Here is a 20,518-nt window from a genome sequence, read left to right on the forward strand (position 1 = left end):
CTGATATATCCAAGGGATGCATGCAGAGCTGTCATTGGCTGAGATAAGTCCGGCCGTGCGTCACGCCTCCACCGTTCCCTGAAATGCATCCGCGGAGGAGCCGTGGAGGACCCATCAGTGTATCCTCGGTTAGAGCTCCTTCAGAGAGCCTCCTCGATGCTCGGTCCTCGAAGTGCATTTAGAGAAATGAGATGTCCTTCAACATGGCGAGCTGAGATCCATTTCCGGGTCACTACCGGAGGACCGAGGAGTCGAGGAGGGGAAATTAGAGTATTGAGAAGCCTCATGTGTTTTGGGTGAAACACACATGTTAATAATCAGAAGAATTTCTGCCTTACCTTCGTGAGAAAGATTGCGTGCATTATGTTTTTTACAAAATGTCCACAAAATCATGGATTTTTGATGTACAAAGAAGGGACTACCAGTCAAGGAATTCTTTTTTGCACATATTTATTTGGACTCTTTCCTTCCAGGCCGAGGCGATCATCTCATCCAAACAGATGGATAAGGAGTACCTTGGCATTGGTGGTTTGGGGGAGTTCACCAAGTCCTGCGCCCAACTGGCTTTTGGTAATGATGCTGAGGTCTTGAAAAGCGGCAGGGTAAGTTGAAATGCTAACCAAGGCAAATGTAATTCATTTAATTCATTTCAAAAAGTCAAAATCAGTGCAGCAAGTCTCTTTTCCCAACAGAACATCACTGTCCAGACCATCTCAGGAACTGGATCTCTGCGCATTGGAGGCAACTTTTTGGTGAGGTCCTTTTATATTGTTCATTAATACTTAAAGGTGAGGCTGGATAACTGACCAGAATATTATTTTTTCACAGTCTCGCTTCCACGGAGGTCCACGTGATGTGTATCTGCCCAAACCCTCCTGGGGAAACCACACACCCATCTTTAAAGACGCAGGCATGCAGCTCAAGGGGTACAGATACTACGACCCGTCCACCTGCGGCTTCGACTTCACAGGAGCTCTGGATGACATCTCTGTAAGACTTCAATGATAGACTAGCCAGGAGGGGGGGCGGGGGGGGGGGGATTTTACATAAAATTAATCAGTAATCAACCAAGCCTTAGGCGACAAACAGCATAGTCCCTAGGGAAAATACTTTTATTAATAGTTCAAGTTTGCATCTTTTAATATGCTCTGAATTAGGAAGTCTATTCAAAACACAGTAGTATTACACAGAGTATTTTTTATTTTTTATTGTTGTTCTTGAAGAATTGTTTTTCATTTAACAGCCATCAGAGGAAAAAATAAGTTACGCTTTTTTTCCTATTTTCAGTTTGAACCATAATATTCTGTATCAATATTTGTCCGAATGAAGTCCTTGAGATGTATCAACGTGCTGTCAAGGGTACCCCAAGTGAAGAAAACTAAACACATGGAAAATAGAAAAGGACATGACACAAAAATGAAAAAAAACAAAACAGTGACACGACAACCAACCTCCAAACAAGCTAAAGACAAAAACATAAAAGGAAGGAACATTGATAGCATTACTGAAGGATACCTTATTGTTTTAATGGTTTAAGATGGGAACATCTAACTCTTTTAAGAAAGCAAAATGTTGGCAGCTGAGTCTGAAAAAAAAGTCTCCACTATACGAGGTGTTGTAATTGACCAAAACTGTTTTATTATGTCACAGAAAATCCCAGAGCAGAGTGTGATCATGCTGCACGCGTGTGCCCACAACCCCACCGGTGTGGACCCCAGGCCTGAGCAGTGGAAGGAGATCTCTGACATTGTGAAGGTGAGTCTGCATCCTGTTTGCACAGCTCTGTAAAACCTTTGCAAACACGTTATCTGAAAATCAGAAGGTCTTGACAGTTCAAAAGCCGAGATGATAAGCACTGTGTGATATCTAGCTGTACATTATTATGAATTAGTTCTCTCTTTCTTTCTCACCCTATAGAAAAGGAACCTGCTGGTGTTCTTCGACATGGCCTATCAGGGCTTCGCCAGCGGAGACATCGACCGTGATGCCTGGGCTGTGCGCTACTTCGTTGAGCAGGGCCACAACATCCTGCTGTCCCAGTCCTTCGCCAAGAACATGGGGCTCTACGGTCAGTCAGGGTTCACTATGGGCTCTTTAAAAAACAACAAAGACACACAGATAACACTACAGCAATGAGATATGTATCATTATGTAAGAACTAAAATTGGCATCAGTAATTTTCTGTTTGGTTCTGTTACCATTTTGGCCAAACTACAGGATCTATTGAAAAGAGAGTTTAATTTAATTCAAATTCTTCTGTGAAGTTTTGTAAAGTGCCTGTCGGAGAATGGAAAATCTACATAGAGTTATAAGGTGAACTCAAGCTTGTGTTTACCAACACCCAGTGGTACAAAGTAGTTAGTGAAACATGATTTATTTAAATAGGCATTAAGACTTTCCTGTGTGTGTGTGTGTGTGTGTGTGTGTGTGTGTGTGTGTGTGTGTGTGTGTGTGTGTGTGTGTGTGTGTGTGTGTGTGTGTGTGTGTGTGTGTGTGTGTGTGTGTGTGTGTGTGTGTGTGTGTGTGTGTGTGTGTGTGTGTGTGTGTGTGTGTGTGTGTGTGTGTGTGTGTGTGTCTTTTATCGCGGCTCCTCGTGATTACTGAATTAAATCATCATTATTAGCCAATTAAAACAGTTGTCGTATTTCTCTCACATGTTGGTCAGACTCACTGCAAACCGCTTTGTTTAACACTTAACATGCATGTTGATATTCGCAGGTGAGCGTGTGGGCGGCTTCACTGTGGTGTGTAAAGACGCAGAGGAGGCAAAGAGGGTCGAGTCTCAACTTAAGATCCTCATCAGACCCATTTACTCCAACCCACCCATGAACGGAGCCAGAATCGCAGCAACCATTCTCAACACACCCGATCTCTACTCAGTCTGGTATGTGCTTATAGATGCATATATACACGCCATATTATCTGAACCGAGTGTGTAGTTTGGATGTGTGTTAGAAAACACTTCAAGTCTCTCTCTTTCATATTCTGTTCATGATACATCCTAATATGTATTTCCTGATTTGATTTTGTTCATCCCAGGCTGGGTGAGGTCAAAGAAATGGCTGAGCGCATCATTAGGATGAGAGAAGAGCTGGCGGCCGGTCTGAAGAAGGAGGGCTCCTCCAAGAACTGGCAGCACGTCATCGATCAGATCGGGATGTTCTGCTTCACTGGACTCAAACCCGACCAGGTACACACATGCACATCTCGTTTGCTTTTGAGCGTTGATAATAAAGAAGGACATAAACATTTCTTCATCATTTAAATATACTTTCATAAATTGCGGCCATACAACAAAAGCTAAGGAAAAGTTTCACAGTTTTTCAAATAAGTTTGACCAGTCTTCTCATCTAACTCTCTTACTTGATTTATTATATTGAAAAAGGGACTTCACACATTTCTCTTACATGATTATAAACTAGCATTTGTGTTCGACTGCCACAGCTGTCTAATTGTATCGTTTATCTGTTTTTAAGGATCTTTTCAATTACAGTACTATAAATCTGTGACATTATTTCCATCATAAGAGTTTGATTTATTTCTTTGCAAGTTAGAATCACATTAGACCTCAATAATGAGCAATCACAGGCCCATATCAAACATCCCACTTTTGAGTGAAATCATTGAATAGGCTAACGGCTAAAAATAACTTCTAGGCCCTCAACAATAGTTTGGATGTTTGATGTCTGAGTGTTACTTTAAGGTCTTAAATGACATGCCCTTTAAACACAGACATTGGAACAGTTTCAGTTTTGGTATATTTGGATCACAAATTACACGAGCACCCACAACATATTAATATCTCGCGCCGTGTTCAACTTGTTAAAATTCAATTTAATGGACAGGGACTACTTTGTGTCCAGCGATAATTAATCACCCTGGCATACAAAAATGCAAAGAGTATTTCTTCTGTTCAACCTCTACTTGCCCCTACTAGGTCATACATTTAAAAATATCTTAATACCATATAAATACCATAACTACGCAAAAACGATTTATGACTTCAATCTTATGAATTTGTTTAAATGTGTGCCTGCTATTCTGTTCAGATCTACTTTCACTCCAGTACCTTTTTTAAAGGTCGATCAGACATCTATAAAATGAAAGGACAAAGTGTAGTGGGGATATTTGATGCTAAATTACCGGCATGTGGATTTTGAGTTGAGTGTGTCCATTTATTTGTCCCGCAGGTTGAGCGCCTGACGAAGGAGTTTTCCGTGTACATGACCAAGGATGGCCGAATCTCCATGGCAGGCGTGACCTCTGGGAACGTGGGCTACCTGGCTCAGGGGATCCATGCCGTCACCAAGTAGAGTGGATCCTGCTGGCAGAGCTATGAAATCAAAGCAGCAGTGTGATCGAGGGGCTTAATGCTTCACTTATTCTCTGTCTCCTCCATTCCACCTTTTCGAAAAGAGCACTATGTTTAGTTAGGCATTTTCTTGATCGGATTTCATCATGAGTTTAACTTGGAAACTGATGTCGAATGCATTTCGATTTTTGTGTTGATGGTTTACATTTCACTAAACTGGCTCCCCTGCTAAATTGTAACTGACATGTTTTCCCCCTGACGAATCATCTTTGCTTATTTATTATCTGGAATCAACTCTTGGCTATGCATTAGTGTCCTCCTCTTTGTGTGCCGCTCATCTGCTTTTGGCCCACTCACAATAAAACATCCAGAATCGGGGTAATGTTAGCACTATTGAGGTCTCTGTTTCTATGTGAAAGCCTGTAGAATATGCAAATTTTTCTTCTTTCTTTGTTTTGTCTTAATTCTAATAGTGGCATTTTAGCACTTTATAAGTTGTAAGGCACTGTTTGCGTTTCCAGATTAGGCTGATCTCTAATGGTCCATCTGAACTAATCAATCATCCAGTAATGTCCTCATTATCTGTCTTTGGAATTTTCCTTACCATCTCCCTTGTAATCGGTACTTTTCCAGAGGGTTTTGTCAATTTTTATTTTGGTTTCAATAGTTGGTGGTAACAACAGTTTCTCAGTCAGTCCTTTTTCAACCCCTTAAATAAAAAACAAGCACACAGGCCAGTTTTAATTTCAATCATGGAGGCTTTGTATTTGACACAAATGTCTGTGTTGTTAATAAAAGATGAGTGGGGTAAAGAAATATGTTCATGCTGCTCATTCAGTCAGACATTATGGTGTACAGTGTATGAATCTGTTCATCTTGTTCATCAATGTTTTGCATTCTGTCAGAATATAATGGATCACTGGACATGTACCTTATTGAACAAACAATAAATGGTTATAGAGAAGTGATCTGTCCTAATGTGTGACTTTAAAAAAAATATAACATCTTGCTCATCTCAGTTGATGGGTTTACATATTCAACACATACACCGTACTAGGTATCCACACATATCTCCTATCTTAACAATGTCCTGTGTAATAAGAATGTGTTGTTGATAGTTTTCGTCCCCTTGTTTGTCACTGTAAGGTGTTCGAAAGATTATTTATTGATTACAGTGGAGTACTAAGGTTCCTCTGATATTGAACTGTAGGCCCCTTAAACTTTGACACGTTATTCTTATGTCTTTTAAAACAGAAAAATACGTGATGTTTACTTACAAATTATTACACATTTTTCATCAAGACTTTCACTGTAATCTTATTGCGACCCTGCATATTTGTGGCGTTTAGAACTATGCTTATACTAAAAATGGGTATCCCACATAACATTTTATATTTATTGTATTTTAATGTTTAGATTAGATGCTATAGGATTTATAGGATATAATTTAGATGTCTTTAATGGCTAAAGAATAGGGAAAAACTATGTTTGATAGGCTTTAACAATGTGATTCATCTAGCTTTATCCCACAAGTCACTGATAAAATGTGTGTATTGTGTGTGTATGGGTTAGTTAGCATTTAATTAACCAATTATGTTAAAACTCCAAATGAAATGTGATATTCATAAAAAGATTACACTTTAAATGGAAAATAAGTCAAAGAGAACTACAATACCCACAATTCTAAACGTCACGCCCCACGATTCCAGTCACGTGATGCGGTGTCACGTGTTCCTCTGCATTCTACGGGCAGCAAAACAGTCAGACGCTCAGTCACCGGGAGGCTGCTCCACACACAAGGTACTGTTCCTTATTTTCAGTTTTTTAACTTCTACACTTTACTAAACAGCTGAGGAATAACAGCGATTGTAAATGATATATGGATGTTTAAATGTGTAGAACTGTTTGATGAAAAAATTACTTACATTTGTTGTTTTAGTCAGCTATGTGAAACGTTAGCTAGCTATTGTGGTACATGAATAACAAAGGTGTTGACTGCGTTGACAGATGTTATTGTTACCTTATTGAAAAGAAAAGCATAATCTAATCACATTAAAAGGTGTGGTGTTTGACCAGATTTTTGTTTGGGTTGCTGAAGGAGAAGCTAAGTTAGCAGTAAATTGAATTAAGGTCAGCTGGACATCATCTGCAGCCTCTCTTGTTTAATGTTAGTTTCATTAACAATTAGTTTCTAATAGCAGTTTATGTACAATGTAGCTTTAGTTGTTGAGGGATGTAATGTGAGATCCAGCCTTCATTCTTCAACATGGTTGTATTTGAGATGTATGATCGCAGGATATTTCACTCAATACAGTCAAATGTGAAGGAAGTATTCAGATGTTTTACAGCTCTTAAGGTGTTTTGAATGACTTTACTTTCTGTTGTGCAGCTTGTGATATACATTTTTATATATATTTTTTGTGATACATATTTTTTCTGATCCTTAAAGTAACACGGAATTTAAGTTATCAAATGAATGCGTTAAAGTTAAAATATAACTTAATCTGAGATGTAGTTTACATATTTAAATACTACAGTAAAGGAAAAGTACCTACCATTTTTACTTGAGTAAGCAATGGTTTCAATGTTATGTGTCAGAGTCTGCAAAACTAAAACAACTTGTAAAGTAAACCACTTGTATCTAGTTTTATCTCATTTTATGAAAAGCTTTGTTATATTTGTTAAACTACAACAATGCTTTATATCAGCATTGACAGCCTACATTAATGGTAACTATTGGTTTAGTGGCTTGACCTGTGTCAGTACCTGGTGTGCAGTGGTCAGATGATGTTACTGTTACTGGAAAGCTACCATGCTCTTTATTGACTGAAGGTTTGCATTCCTCACACAGTAAGATGTTCTGCATTAGGTCACCTCCAAGTACTTCCTTGTTTGTTAGCAGGAGATAAGGTTTAGGAAATGGCTCATCAAAACTTAGCAGTAGTGGTGAAAAGCTCCAAAGGGATGGAACCAAAGATAGCGTTGGCCAATTGTATGCACGTGTCTTGTAAACCAAATACGTTACAGGCAACTATTTAGAACTATTATGAAATAGCCTACAGTTTTTCACCAATGAGGAAAACAGATAACTTGCTTGGGAACTGATGTTTCTTCCAAAAATACAGAGAACAAGTGCTGCTTGGATTTATTCACAGTAACTTAAAACAGTAAATAGATTAAATACTTGTTTACATTGACCTAAATGTTGATATGATAACAGTTCCTTTTTTGCTAATGCCAGTATCTCTAAATGCAATTCTATCTCATTACAGATAGCTAAATGGTTCCATCATCATACTGATACTGGTGAAAGAGTTGAGAAACATCAGCTGCCTCCTGACTGTGGTGGGACTTCAGATATCAGTCATCAACATTTCCTCACTGGGATCGAGATAGGTGGAGACAGCAGTGTGAGGCTCGGCAGGTCGAGCTACAGCCTGGTAACTCATGGCGATCAACACAGACGTTGAGGATTGGGCCGGGGTTGGGAGCAATGACTCTGGAGAGCGAGCCTGGCTCCTGCAGAGCCCCAGCGTGGAATCGGTCCGGCATCTTGAGACGGAGAGCCGGGGGGGCGGCGGCGGCGTGTCGTCCTGGGCAGCGATCTTCATCGTAGTGAACGCAGCACTGGGAGCAGGTCTACTAAATTTCCCCGCAGCCTTCAATATGGCAGGAGGAGTGACTGCAGGAGTTATGCTCCAAATGGTGAGGAGATCCCAGTGACGAGTGTAATGCTGTGGTTACCTTTTACTAAGGCAACCTATAATTCTGTTGAACAATGACTAATCAGACATTACATTTCTGTGCCGAGTGAGACTAAAAAAATATCTATGTTATTACAGTTATTGGTATTTATCTAGACTTCCTCGTCTCTCTGACCCAGGGGCCTTCAAGGTTTTCAGGTAAAAGAACCCCTTAACTGAAAGACAGACAGAGCAGGGACCCCCTACAACATTTGTATACAATTACATTTCATATAACTTGGCCTTTAACAACAGTCACATGTATAATGATACAATACTAAGCTATTCAAGAATAATAAAAAGCCATAAATTTTCCAATGGATAGTTGTCACACAGTATTTTGACATAGGCCAGCGAGCACACTTAATTGCATTAATGAAATCGAAATGTTGAATTTCTGTTACTTTAATGCTTTTTTTTAAGAGATCAATTATAAATTGAAATGATTTGGCTGTCCCTTGGCAGAAAATTACGGACCCGCCGTTAAAGACCCATGGATTAATCGATTAGTCGACCTATTGTTGCAGCTCTAGTGCTGGCACACAGCATTTAAAAACTAGTTTGAAACCCAATTAGGGTTAATAACTGCTGACTCAGACTGAATGTCCTTTTTTGTGTTCTTGTGTCCAATGTAAAATTGCCTCCTATAGGAAATAAAAATGGGAACTAAAACGTTTTCCTTCCTGTTTCTTGTTTCAGTTTATGCTGATCTTCATAATCAGTGGATTGGTGATCCTGGGATACTGCTGCCAGGTACGTGTCCCTCAATACTTTCAGATGTATTTACAATTCTCACTCTGCCACTTGTCTTACTTTCATTTTAAACCATTGTTAATATGAATACTTTTCATTCACATTTTCTTCTATAGTAGCCTTGTGTAATAATTCTGTTCTGCGATAGTATTCCTGATCATAGGAAGTGCATTGCACAACATCCCAGGCTTTCACTTCCTGTTGGTTCAGATTTTTGCTGACATGTTAAAAAGCAAAGGAGATTTTGTCAGTTAAACAAAGTCTGACCAAGATACTCCTGCTGAGTTTTGCTCTAAAATACAAAAAACCAGTACATTCAGCAGCACAGTGAACTTTGTTTTAAAGCACGTGCCACCATTACAATTGCTGATGTCATGAGTATGGGTGACTGTACTCAGCAGCCTGAAACCTTCTTTATAACCATGCCTTAAACTGAAGGTTGTTAAAGTCAGCTGTGAGGCTCCTGCTGCAGGCTAAGTTGTAGGTATCTTCTGGGAATATCATATAAAGGGAAAACGCCGGAGGACAAATACCCCAGTAACTGTTATCCCTTTTTATATTTAGATTTGCTTCAAACTTGTCACGCTGTGTTGCAAATGTATTAATTAGGAGAGAATCAAAGAAAAATAAGACAAAGCTAACGTGGGCACATGTATAAGTATCTCAATGTCAGAGTTTTGAATGATACTGGTTGCGTTTAAACAGTGCTTGGGAATATTTTATTGACTCATCATTGCATTAAATCCCCAGCCTGCCTAAAACATTGTTGGCTCAGCAAGGGTATCCCCTCAAGGCCTCGCTTTATCCAAATGGGTATTTTTAGACTATTACTGCACCATCATCTCAAGCTATGCATTTACTGCTGACTCCACTTTCTAAAGATGTGTCTGTTGTCTTCAGGTAAGCAACGAAAGCACTTATCAGGAGGTTGTCCGAGCCACTTGTGGGAAATTCACAGGGATCTTATGTGAAGTAGCCATTGCAATCTACACCTTTGGGACCTGTATTGCTTTCTTTATTGTCATTGGAGACCAGCTGGATCGCTGTAAGTATAACTACACTGATAACTGAATCACTGCCACCATATTCATGTCTCATTTTATCAGACCGGTCAGACCATCTTTGATCTTTAACCTCTAACGGTTAAAAAATGCAATTTCTCTGAGCCTTTTCTTAATGTAATGATGTTCTTACAGTCGCATGCACTTTGTCCTACTTTTAGCTGACCTCTGTGCTTAAAAAAAGAAAGATAATTGTGGAGTAGTAGTAGTGTGAATCTGTGCCATCATTGATAAGGGCAAAGAGCATCAAGGATGACACCAGTCAGCTTTTTCCTCTCAGAAAATGTGACAGACTTCCTTGTACTAAGACGCTGACAGTAAATAAATCCTACTTCTGCCTGTTTCTGGAAAAACCTGTGACCTTCCCCCTCTTTTTCCATGTATTAATGGAGTGGTTGTGACTTTAATTATCCACTTGGCTAAATGTTTGCCACGTGCACTGCAGTTAACATTTAAATCCACGAGGCACTCATTGCTCTAACAGTGCAGCGTATGCGTATGCAAACAATTCAAGGAGTAGATAGAATGCAGTTGACTGAGCCTGCTCTGAATTCAGCTCATCATTATCATTGTAATGAAAACAAACACTGAGAAAAATATATGTTTATATTGATAAATGACGTTACAATTATCAGTAGACTGTCTTTACGTTCCTGGTTGTAGAGCTGTAATAATAATAATAATAATAATAATAATAATAATAAACTTTATTTCTATAGCACCTTTCATGCACAAAGAAACAGAAAACCGTAACAAGAATATTAAAATACTATTAAAATGAATACAGAACAAGATAAAACATCTTCATTGATAATATGTTAAAATAAACCTTTCAAAAAATTAAACAAAAAATGTCAAATAAAAGCAAAACAGAAAAAATAGTGACAATTGAAAGTTAATCCAAATTAAAAGCCATATTAAAAAGAAAGGCTTTTAATTTGCTTTTAAACATTTCAAGGGAGTTTGCTGTGCTAAGATCCACTGTAAAGAAAGTCTCCGCTTCTGTAACTTGTTTTGCTGTCTTCATGAGGCCCTGTTTGAATTTTTGAAATTGTAACGCCATCTCGCCAGCTTGTCCTAAATGCAGGTATCCCAGCATGCCTTGTGAAGCAATCAGTCGCCCCCCATACACAATGAATGGGAGCAAATTGTGTTGCCACTCTGATTGCGTACAGTAGACCTGCACTGTGATCCAGCATTTGCTTCCTGTTTCCGTCTGTCTTTCTCAAGTTTAACATACGTCCTGTTTCTGTTGCAGTGGTGGCTGCAGTGGTTCATGACAAAGATGGCTCAGTCAGCAGCGCCTGGTACACTGATCGTAAATTCACCATCTCTGTTACTGCAGTCCTCATTATTCTCCCTCTCTCCATCCCCAAAGAGATTGGCTTCCAGAAGTATGCCAGGTACAAAACGTTGTCTCTCTTGTTTTCTCACCAAGGATTAGAGATAATGTTTTCTCCCCTTTACCCTGCACCATAATCATGTCTGAGTTGTTGCTCTGCATCGTAGTGCGCTCAGTGTGATGGGGACCTGGTATGTGACCATCGTGGTCATCATCAAGTATATCTGGCCGGATAAAGCAGCGATCCCAGTCTACGTTCCTACCAGGTGAGCGCTACACACACTTCATCCCGCTGCGCTAATTCTATGCAGCTAACGGCTCTTTCAGAACTTTTTACTAATCGTTTTACCACTGTCCAGCAAGTAACATCTTCATCCTCGTCTTCATGCTTTGCTTGAGTTGCTAAATTGTTGTGTTTGTTACAGTTCTTCTTCCTGGACTGCAGTTTTCAATGCAATGCCCACCATATGCTTTGGCTTCCAGGTATACCTTAATTTGCTTTCATTTTAAATCCTAGAACTAAATGCCTGTCTTTCAAAGAGAGTCTGAAAATGTTGAGTTATTTTGGTATCATCTTAATCATCCTGCTCTCTCTCTTCAGTGCCACGTCAGCTGTGTGCCGGTGTTCAACAGCATGAGCAAGAAGGCGATCAAACCGTGGGGAGTCGTGGTCACTTTTAGCATGATCATCTGCCTCTTCGTCTACACAGGAACAGGTACTGTCAATGTGTGCAATTATTACTCGAAAATGTATTGCAATGATGTTATCTGATTATATTATATAGTCAAAGTAAATTATTTATTACCGTACAATGAAATGCCTTTTTTTTAAAAAATCCTACTTTGAAATAGACGGATCATTTATTTGTTTTGTTGTCACATGGATTATAGAGTCTTAATGTCTTTTAAAGTCGGTCAGTATGTCGGTATTTAATAACCTCTTGTTGTGTTTGTTCAGGTGTCTGTGGCTTCCTGACGTTTGGCTCTAACGTCAATCAGGATGTGTTGATGTCGTATCCTTCAGACGATATTGCAGTGGCCATCGCAAGAGCTTTTATAGTCATCTGTGTCATCACCTCCTACCCCATTTTACACTTCTGTGGCAGGTAAGAACCAGCTCATCTAGAAATATCCAGCATACTGTCAGTCACTTTGGCTTAGATTGTGTTAGGATTGTAAAATGACAAGTTGTTATTCAAATGTGTAGCTTTTTTCTACTGTGTAAAATAACAAAGTATGACATACTAAACGTACGAAAAGTAAAAGTACTCCTCATGCTGATTATACTTCTTAATGCATTAGATAGGCTGGCACATACTGTACCTTTCATGTTGCAATTGGAATTCAATTTAATATTTTGTATTTATCTGAATCCTGAAAGTAACTGACTGAAGCAAAGATTGTAATACTCTACATTTGCAGTGTGTGTAGTGAAGTGAAAGTGGAAAGTTGATAGATAAAAGAATAATAACTACAGCTTGATGTTACCCTAAACATGCCAGAGTGATCGGGATCGGCTGCATACAGTCAGATGGACAGATTTCATAGAGAGCCTTGTACCTGGTGTCAGATCATTACGCTGCAGTTAATGCATCATCTCCCCACCGCTCTGTGATAATGTGTCCTCTCAGGGCCGTCATTGAGGGGCTTTGGCTGCGTTTCCAAGGTGAGCAGGTGGAGTTGTGTGTGCGTCGCGAGCAGAGGCGGAGGATCCTGCAGACGCTGGTGTGGTTCACCATCACCCTCACCCTCGCACTCTTCATCCCGGATATTGGTCGGGTGATCTCTCTGATCGGGGGATTGGCTGCCTGCTTCATCTTTGTCTTCCCAGGTAACACTTTAACTCTTCGTTTGCAAGGTTTCCGATCTGTGCGATATTTGAATGTCACACTAATGTATATTCATTTTTATCTTTTGCTCAACAGGTTTGTGTTTGATGCAAGCCAAGCTGTCAGAGACAGACAGCCGAACTGCAAGGTGAGAGGCTGATTCTTGTTTGATGTATTTCAGTTTTATTGGAACTAGATTACATTTTAGTGTGAAGCAACAAGGTCCCTGTATCTAACTTCCAAACGGACCTCAGTATTGGGACTTTGGTTCTTTAACCAGACTTGCTCTGCTCCCTTGTAGCTGCTGTTTGCTGCTATAATTTAAGAATAATTGCTCTCATTGGGATTATTGAAGTGTCATTTTAAAGATGCAGTATCACACTTTTTCCATTATAGTCCAGAAAATATACCGTTTAAAACAACTACTAGTTCAAACTGTTTAAAAACGGCAGTTAGAGGCAAAGCATTTGTCGAACCCACACATTGTTTAAAAATAAGTCGTAGTGTAACGTCAGCATTTATTGACTTAATATCTACTGTTGGATGTGCATACATTTTTACTTAAAATGAAAATACGTGTTGTCTTAAAAGAATAGTCTTAGCCATACTAATAGCACGAATCCTCAGTATATTACGGTAGTCCATGAGATTCAGAAAATATGTTTTAATTAAGTCAGCAACTGCAGCTTCAAGCGTCAGGTATGATTTTTGAATACATGACGCAATAAATCATACCCTCGTGGGGGCGCGCTCATGTGATTGGCTTAGAATGAAGGAGACATCTGATTGGCTATAGATAGAAAAAATTACAAGTACGAATCGGGTGAGCGTCAGGGGAGTCTCAAAAAACCCACACACGAATGCACAGCGATCCGTGCACAGAAAGCGGTTTATGTTTGCAGGTTCAGAGGATTTAAACGGAAAACAAATATGTGAGGATCAAAAATACATATGTAACACTTTTTTCTGTGTTTGGATTTTATTTACATGTATATGAAACGGAACACATTTGTGTGTGCATTGAAAAACACAAGTGTGGATCCGGAAATACAAGTGTGAATCCTTTTGTGGATCATGAATTACAAGTTTGAATCCTTCTGTGTGCATTATGAGACTGTTCTGAGCCCATAAAGTTTGGCCTAAAAATGTTAGCATATCACTAAAATGTTTTACCCTTATCTCAGTTTTCTTGGGAAGAGATACCAAGGCATGGCAAATGCAATATCTATTGGTGCAGAGGCAATGTGAGACCCAAGGAAAGGAAGCGAAACAAAATGGATTACAGCGCGTCAGTGGCCCTCCCCTGACACATGGCCTGCATTCCCCGAGTCTCTGAGTGACATGGTCTGGTTCATGGGAGGCACAAACGAATAGACGGATGGATTGAGGGTTGAAAGGATTGACGTATGGAATTACGAACATGCTGTGATGCGCCTTCACAAGCTGCAGGTCCACCATAAGAAAAGACAAACCTGCCATGATGAATTACTGTGTCATTTTGAAAAACGCACACTGCACAGATCTGCAAGAGCCAGGAGATGCTCAGTGTAATCTACCACACGGGAGGTGAGGGGCTCCGGATCAAAGGTGAATGCAATGACTGTCAATCATTTCCAACGCCCCCCCCCAGGGACGGCTTCGGATGGGATGGAGCGTCCGAGCTGGGAGCAGTGATGCAGATACAAAGCTCCTTCTGATTAGGCAAGCAGGACCCACACATTTAGGAGTCAGCATAACCTCCATCTGAACTACGCGGCTGTAATGAGCAGTGATAGAAGTGTAAGCAATAAGTCAAAAGAAAACGCGACACAGGGTTTTTTTCTGCAACAGAAGAAAAAAAGTGACCCATTTGCTTAAAAAGACCTTGGAGTAAACAAAATCTGAAAAGCACTAAGGGGACCCAATTGCTTGTGACAATATTGTATTTAATTTAGCAGTTGGGGGTGATGTCATAATGAATGCGGAGGGGGAAACAAGCTATTCTGAGTCAACAAAATGAGAAACCAGAAGTGATAGAAAGGGTTATTAACGCCTTTGTAGCCTCAAGACTGGACTATTGCAACGCTCTGTATGTGGGTATGGATCAGGCCTCAATTAAACGCCTGCAGCTAGTGCAGAACGCAGCTGTACGTCTTCTGACTGGCCACAAAAAGGGTGACCACATCACCCCAATTCTGGCCTCACTACACTGGCTTCCAATTCGGTTCCGAATTGATTTTAAAATATTTTTCTTTGTTTTCAAAGCCCTAAATGGGCTGGCTCCGGCCTCTCTTCCATCGCCAGAGCTTTAAGGTCTGCTGACCAGCTGCTGCTGGTAGTGCCCAAGACCAGGCTCAAAACCAGAGGTCACCGAGCCTTCGCAGCAGCTGGCCCCAGGCTCTGGAATAGTCTGCCCCTCCATGTGAGGTCGGCCCAGACACTAGGGGTTTTTAAATCCTCACTAAAAACCTTTATATATGCAGTCTATGCTAAAAACACACTTTTTCTCTCTGGCCTTCTAGTCAGAGCGGAGTATGACACCTGACTATTCCCTGTGTTTTTGTTTTTTATATTTCTGTTGTAAATTATTGTCTTTTATTGTGATTGTAGTAATGTGTTTTTATTACATGTACAGCACTTTGGCTCAACCAAAAATTGCTTTTAAATGTGCTATATAAATAAAACTTGATTTGATTCTTTTTAAAGAGGTGTTGGATAAGGTACAGTGAAGTTCAAGGTTATGAAGAAAAATGCATGCCTTCAATTTACAAGAGAGAAAAAGTGCAGAGAATGGGAAGAGAGGGAGAGGAAGCCCAGAGGGGGAGTGACGGGGCGAGAGAAGGAAGAAGGGCTCGCACTGCACTACTTTTCATTCACTTCTGAAAATGTAAGAACACAATAGTGCTACGGTTACAGCAGCCAACCGCATATAAGCCCATGTCAGAGGAAAGCTGTCAAAGTGTATTTCACACCGAGTCCTCTGACCCATTATCCCATAGACCAGCTATACAGTACAATGCTCTGTGCTAAACTGTTCTCTTGTGAAGGAATTGGTTGTTTCAATATGCAAGCTACAGTATCAAGAGGGAGACAAGCTAGGCAGCAGCCATTGTCCATACCTACTCTGCGTCCTTATCTCCTATTCAGCCCTCTTATTTAAAGAATGCATTTTGAGCTTCTCAGTTGAACAATAAGAACATTTTTGGAATGTGTTGAGGTGCTTAAATATATGGATACAGCCAGCAGCTGGTTTGCTTCACATAACAACAAACAGCCAGCTGGACTCTGTCTGAAGGTTGCTAAGCTCGCCTATAGCTCCTCGACACAATAAAACGAAATGTAAAATAACAAGTTCTACTTTGAAAAGGCTGTTTGTGTAACTTTAAAGACTATAAATATATCATTTTAAAATCACTCTTATTCAACTGGAAGTAGTACACACAATGGTATGCAGATATTGTCAGTCTACGCTAAGCTAACCCATTGCTGCCTTTAGCTTCCTAATTACAGAAACAGTTTACCGGGCTCTGTCTGAAGGTTGCTAATCTCGACTATAGGTATAAGGTTGTTCACGTAACTTTAGAGATAACTATAAATATCTTGTTTTAAAATGGAAGTACACACTGGTATGCAGATATTGACAGCCTACGCTAAGCTAAGCTAACTGGCTGCTGGCCGTAGCTTGATATTTAACGGATAGATCTGAAATAGATATCTTCTCATCTAACTCACAGCCAACTCAATAAGCACATATGAAGACTAATTTGGAAACACACTGCTCTAATGAGAAACATATACAGGATAAAGAAACACCCACGAAAGGATTTGCACAGTAGTTCAGTATACCTTATATAAGGGGGAGATTATAGGCAGCATGTGTACTTATAATGGGTGTTAAAACAGATTTAGTTTGGAGTGAGGAAGTAATCCCTGATCAAAGGTTGCCATGTGAAACGATGAAGGGAATTATATATTTCATGAATCATGATTAAGGATGAAAGGGCACAAAAGCTGCATACAGAGAGAAAACAACTTACCTCCAGAATATGTAGGAGGTCCACATAACAGAACGACTCCTTGGCCCTCGCGGACGTTCACAGCGTTCCTCACTGTTAGAGTTTTGAAGTTGTCAAGATCTGATGAGTCACATAAAATCAAAATTAGGCTGCAGCCGAGAAAAAAGCAGGGTGTCAGACAGACAGAGAGTCTACAGTGTAGAAAGTTTTTATGTATTCTCAAGTTTCTTTGAAAAGGATAGCTCTGATATAACACATACGTTTTCCCAGATTCCCTTTACTGATTGACTGACTTCTCTTGTTGATGTTACATTTTGAGGACTGGGGCTTTAACAGCGCATCATTGATTGCCCCCAGACACCTCATGACTGCCTTTGACACTTTCAAAGTCATCTTGGGTGCTGATGAAATAGACTGACCTGCAGGGGCGCCGTAAGGGGGTGAAAAGTTAGGACGATTCTAAGGGCCCGTGACTGACAGGGGCCCAAACTATTTTAGAACATTAAGAAAAAAATGTTTAAGTGTGATATCTTTTCATGGGGCCCAAAATCACTGGCGGTGCCCCTGCTGACCTGACGTTGTGATGTTTACCCTGCACCACCACAACATAGCACAGTAAAAAGATTAGGCTGAATCAGATAAAATAAGCAGTGGGGAGGGGGGCGTTTTGAACTGAGAAAACACCGGGACAGACCGCATGACAAATGAGGGTTTGCAGTGCCAGCAGCAATAAGTAACATCATTATTAAATGTGGTGTAATCTCACACTTAAAAGCATTAGCCCCACCATCAATACTCTCAGCACAATCCATCCCCTTGCAAATGAATGAGCGGTTGCTGGCAGACAAAACCCAAAACCTGGGATGATAAACCATCCCTGGCTTCATGACTGATGGAGGGAAGCTACCGCAGTCCGCTCTGTACTCTGTCTGCACCCTCTGGCTAACAGCCTAGAGTAAGCCTTCCAAACACAAACAAAAGAAAGTCAGTGTGACCGATAAGGGAAATTAGGAGGAGGAAGATTATGGAGGGAAGTGGGACAGAGTGTTGGTAAGATTAATGAGCAGCTCTCCGATGACCGCAGTGGATTCAAACAGAGCCAAGTCACGGCAGGACACCAAGGAGGCCACAGGAGGAGCCGGCCCACTTCAAAATACACACACAGGCAACGTCCTTCTGATCTCACCAGGCTGCCTTAGTAAATACGGAGTCCATCTCACAAAGACGTTTATGATTCTAAGAAGCAGTGCTGAAGTGAGAAAAAACAGCAACAAGGCATACCAACAGTTGATAATTATAACAGGACTTGGAAACAGCGGGAGGTGAATCAAAGCGCTACTGAACATGACTTTGTGGACAAGGAAAGGATGACCACTTTCCCAATATTGTGGCAAACGGTACTGAAGAGGTTCGGAGATGTAGCTGGGCTCAGACCTGGAGGGGATACACTTCTGTCTACTCTGGCCTCTGAGCAGAAGAATAATGGGCTTTAGTGGAGTGAACTGACCACACACTAACTGTGAGAGGCCAAACCCACTGTAGCTGCAGTGATTGCTTTGCAAGCAGAATCCGTCTTTACCACGAAAGAATGACTGGCCTAGAGAATACAGAGAGCAGCCATTATAGCTGGAAGATAATTGGTCTGGGCAATGGCGTCACTGTGTAGACATTCCCTTTTATATATTGTTTCCAGCAGTGTTCTTGAACAAAGGTACTTTTACCTGCTGTTTTGTTTTACTTTTAGGAGCAAAAACAAAACAGCAGCCACAGTGTATGTATGTTTCAACCCTATACTGTATACACGGTTGATTAAACCTGGGGCTTTTGGGGTTGCATAGTTGGCTTTTGTTCCTATCGTTAAAAAAACCAATATTAAAGTAATTGCTGAGAATTGTTAAATGGACAACATCATTACAATAACACGTTGTGGTCAGCTCTCCTAGCAGATTGCAGACAAGCCAACAGACGGGTTAAATAGTCATTTATTATTTTTTTTGGCCACAATTTAGCAGCAGATTAAACCTGTTAACACAACAGCAATGGTGTTTGCACGCTGTTGCTTAATATCACATGCCAAAGTATAACGTAGGCTATGTCGATCTGACAAATCTAAGTCTCATAAGAACTGTGTTTCAGCTCTAAATCCGGTCTCCAACATCTCTTCAATTCTTCGAATATCTGGCTCTTTGGCTCCTAAAAAGTTTGCCTATCAGAATCAGAATACCTTTATTAGTCCCACAGAGGGGATATTTGCATCGTTACAGCAGGAAAGAGCCACAGACAGCTTAATGTTACATATGTTAAAAAAAAAGAAGTTATGATATAACAGGGCTCGACATTAAGGACTGCCCGATGGCCCGGGGCCATCTAGTATTTAGCTCGGGCCATGAAGCCTCACCTGCTGGTTGCCCGATCGGGCAATCTATTATACCAGTATCATGCAGCTCGCGGATCCAGTAATGAGTGACCCGACAGTAAAACTAAACATATCTATAACTAGTTTAGGTAGTTTGAGAGGTAATTAAAATAGCTACGTGTGATATTCTAACCTGAAGTGTGTGTTTTGTTCCGCTCACCGCTGCATGTGATCATGCAGAGCTGCGTGTCGACTCGTCAGCAGCAGCTGATCTCTCTCTCCCGTCAGATTAGACTTCACTCGCGTTTATGTCCATATCGATCAGATCCAGCTAGTTCTAGCTAATTATATGACTACCTGCTTATTAAAAGACACCATGACCTAAACAATAAGTGTCGCTATGCAACTGGGTGAGGCCACAAAGTATAGCGCAGCATTATGCATTTGTTTACATGCCCACCGGAACCCCGAGGCATTAGCAACAGATCAACGCACAATCAACCCATACAGCACATCTCTTTCTCCACATGTTACACATTAGAATTGACTACTCTTGTCTGTCACATACTCTTCTTGTCTGTCACATAAGTGGCGCAACTGAAGCGGTATTGCGCTAAAGGGAAATTATTTTGACCGGACATTTTGAGATTTAGATTTGCTTGCTAACGGGAACTCTGACGTCGCCATTGTGTGTGCTTCGCGGGTGCACTCGGCTGCTCGGTCAGCTTCTGGATGAGGAGGCATTCCTTCGACCAAGTTACAGTGGATAACATTACAAACATTTTTAAAAGGGGCCATAATAGCGTAAATAATGTTTGTTTTGGCAGTTATAACTGCATGTAATGTTTTCTACTTTTTTACATCTGGGAAGGCATTTGCCTTCATCAGAAGGAAAGTGTCTTGACCAACAACTTAAGTATTTATTATAGCTATGCAGGGCATGCAAGCGAGCAAACACAAACAAGTGAAATGAAGAATACAATTGAAATTTTAATATTGTGGTGGTTCATTTTATAATTCTGTCTAGAGAATGCACCAGTCAGCATCTAAGACCTGCTAAAATCTAAATGTTCTAGGGGGAGGCCCCCCAAACCTTTCGTGCGTCATTTCGTCCGCGCGCATTTTTC

The 20,518-nt window shown here is 40.5% G+C and overlaps 2 protein-coding genes across 2 annotated transcripts; both read left to right on the forward strand.

Annotated features, from left to right (window-relative positions):
* The first annotated feature begins 377 nt into the window (after window positions 1–377).
* On the forward strand, window positions 378–5,280 carry LOC104955437 (aspartate aminotransferase, mitochondrial-like). The gene is made up of 8 exons (XM_010782764.1): window positions 378–602; window positions 693–752; window positions 829–990; window positions 1,651–1,755; window positions 1,918–2,068; window positions 2,719–2,884; window positions 3,040–3,190; window positions 4,191–5,280. Exons 1-8 carry the CDS (start codon window positions 378–380, stop codon window positions 4,311–4,313), a joined length of 1,143 nt encoding a protein of 380 aa, XP_010781066.1. The 3' UTR covers window positions 4,314–5,280.
* A 752-nt stretch (window positions 5,281–6,032) lies between these two features.
* On the forward strand, window positions 6,033–13,200 carry slc38a7 (solute carrier family 38 member 7). Its single transcript, XM_010782542.1, has 11 exons — window positions 6,033–6,112; window positions 7,585–8,017; window positions 8,755–8,808; window positions 9,709–9,853; window positions 11,128–11,272; window positions 11,379–11,477; window positions 11,637–11,694; window positions 11,813–11,927; window positions 12,170–12,317; window positions 12,843–13,042; window positions 13,137–13,200. The coding sequence occupies exons 2-11, from the start codon at window positions 7,760–7,762 to the stop codon at window positions 13,190–13,192; spliced, it is 1,278 nt and encodes a 425-aa protein (XP_010780844.1). The 5' UTR covers window positions 6,033–6,112; window positions 7,585–7,759; the 3' UTR covers window positions 13,193–13,200.
* Window positions 13,201–20,518: the final 7,318 nt, after the last annotated feature.

The sequence above is a fragment of the Notothenia coriiceps genome, unplaced genomic scaffold (genome assembly GCF_000735185.1).
Source record: "Notothenia coriiceps isolate Sejong01 unplaced genomic scaffold, NC01 NC01_scaffold00024667, whole genome shotgun sequence".
In the NCBI taxonomy this organism is placed as follows: domain Eukaryota; kingdom Metazoa; phylum Chordata; class Actinopteri; order Perciformes; family Nototheniidae; genus Notothenia; species Notothenia coriiceps.

Excerpts from the sequence above, each read along its gene's own strand:
- LOC104955437 (XM_010782764.1), top strand. The coding sequence starts at position 378 with ATGTCCACAAAATCATGGATTTTTGATGTACAAAGAAGGGACTACCAG. Across the intron at positions 991-1,650 it reads GAGCTCTGGATGACATCTCT|AAAATCCCAGAGCAGAGTGT; the intron begins GTAAGACTTCAA and ends ATTATGTCACAG. Across the intron at positions 2,069-2,718 it reads CAAGAACATGGGGCTCTACG|GTGAGCGTGTGGGCGGCTTC; the intron begins GTCAGTCAGGGT and ends TGATATTCGCAG.
- slc38a7 (XM_010782542.1), top strand. The coding sequence starts at position 7,760 with ATGGCGATCAACACAGACGTTGAGGATTGGGCCGGGGTTGGGAGCAAT. Across the intron at positions 8,809-9,708 it reads TCCTGGGATACTGCTGCCAG|GTAAGCAACGAAAGCACTTA; the intron begins GTACGTGTCCCT and ends TGTTGTCTTCAG. Across the intron at positions 11,478-11,636 it reads CCAGTCTACGTTCCTACCAG|TTCTTCTTCCTGGACTGCAG; the intron begins GTGAGCGCTACA and ends TGTTTGTTACAG.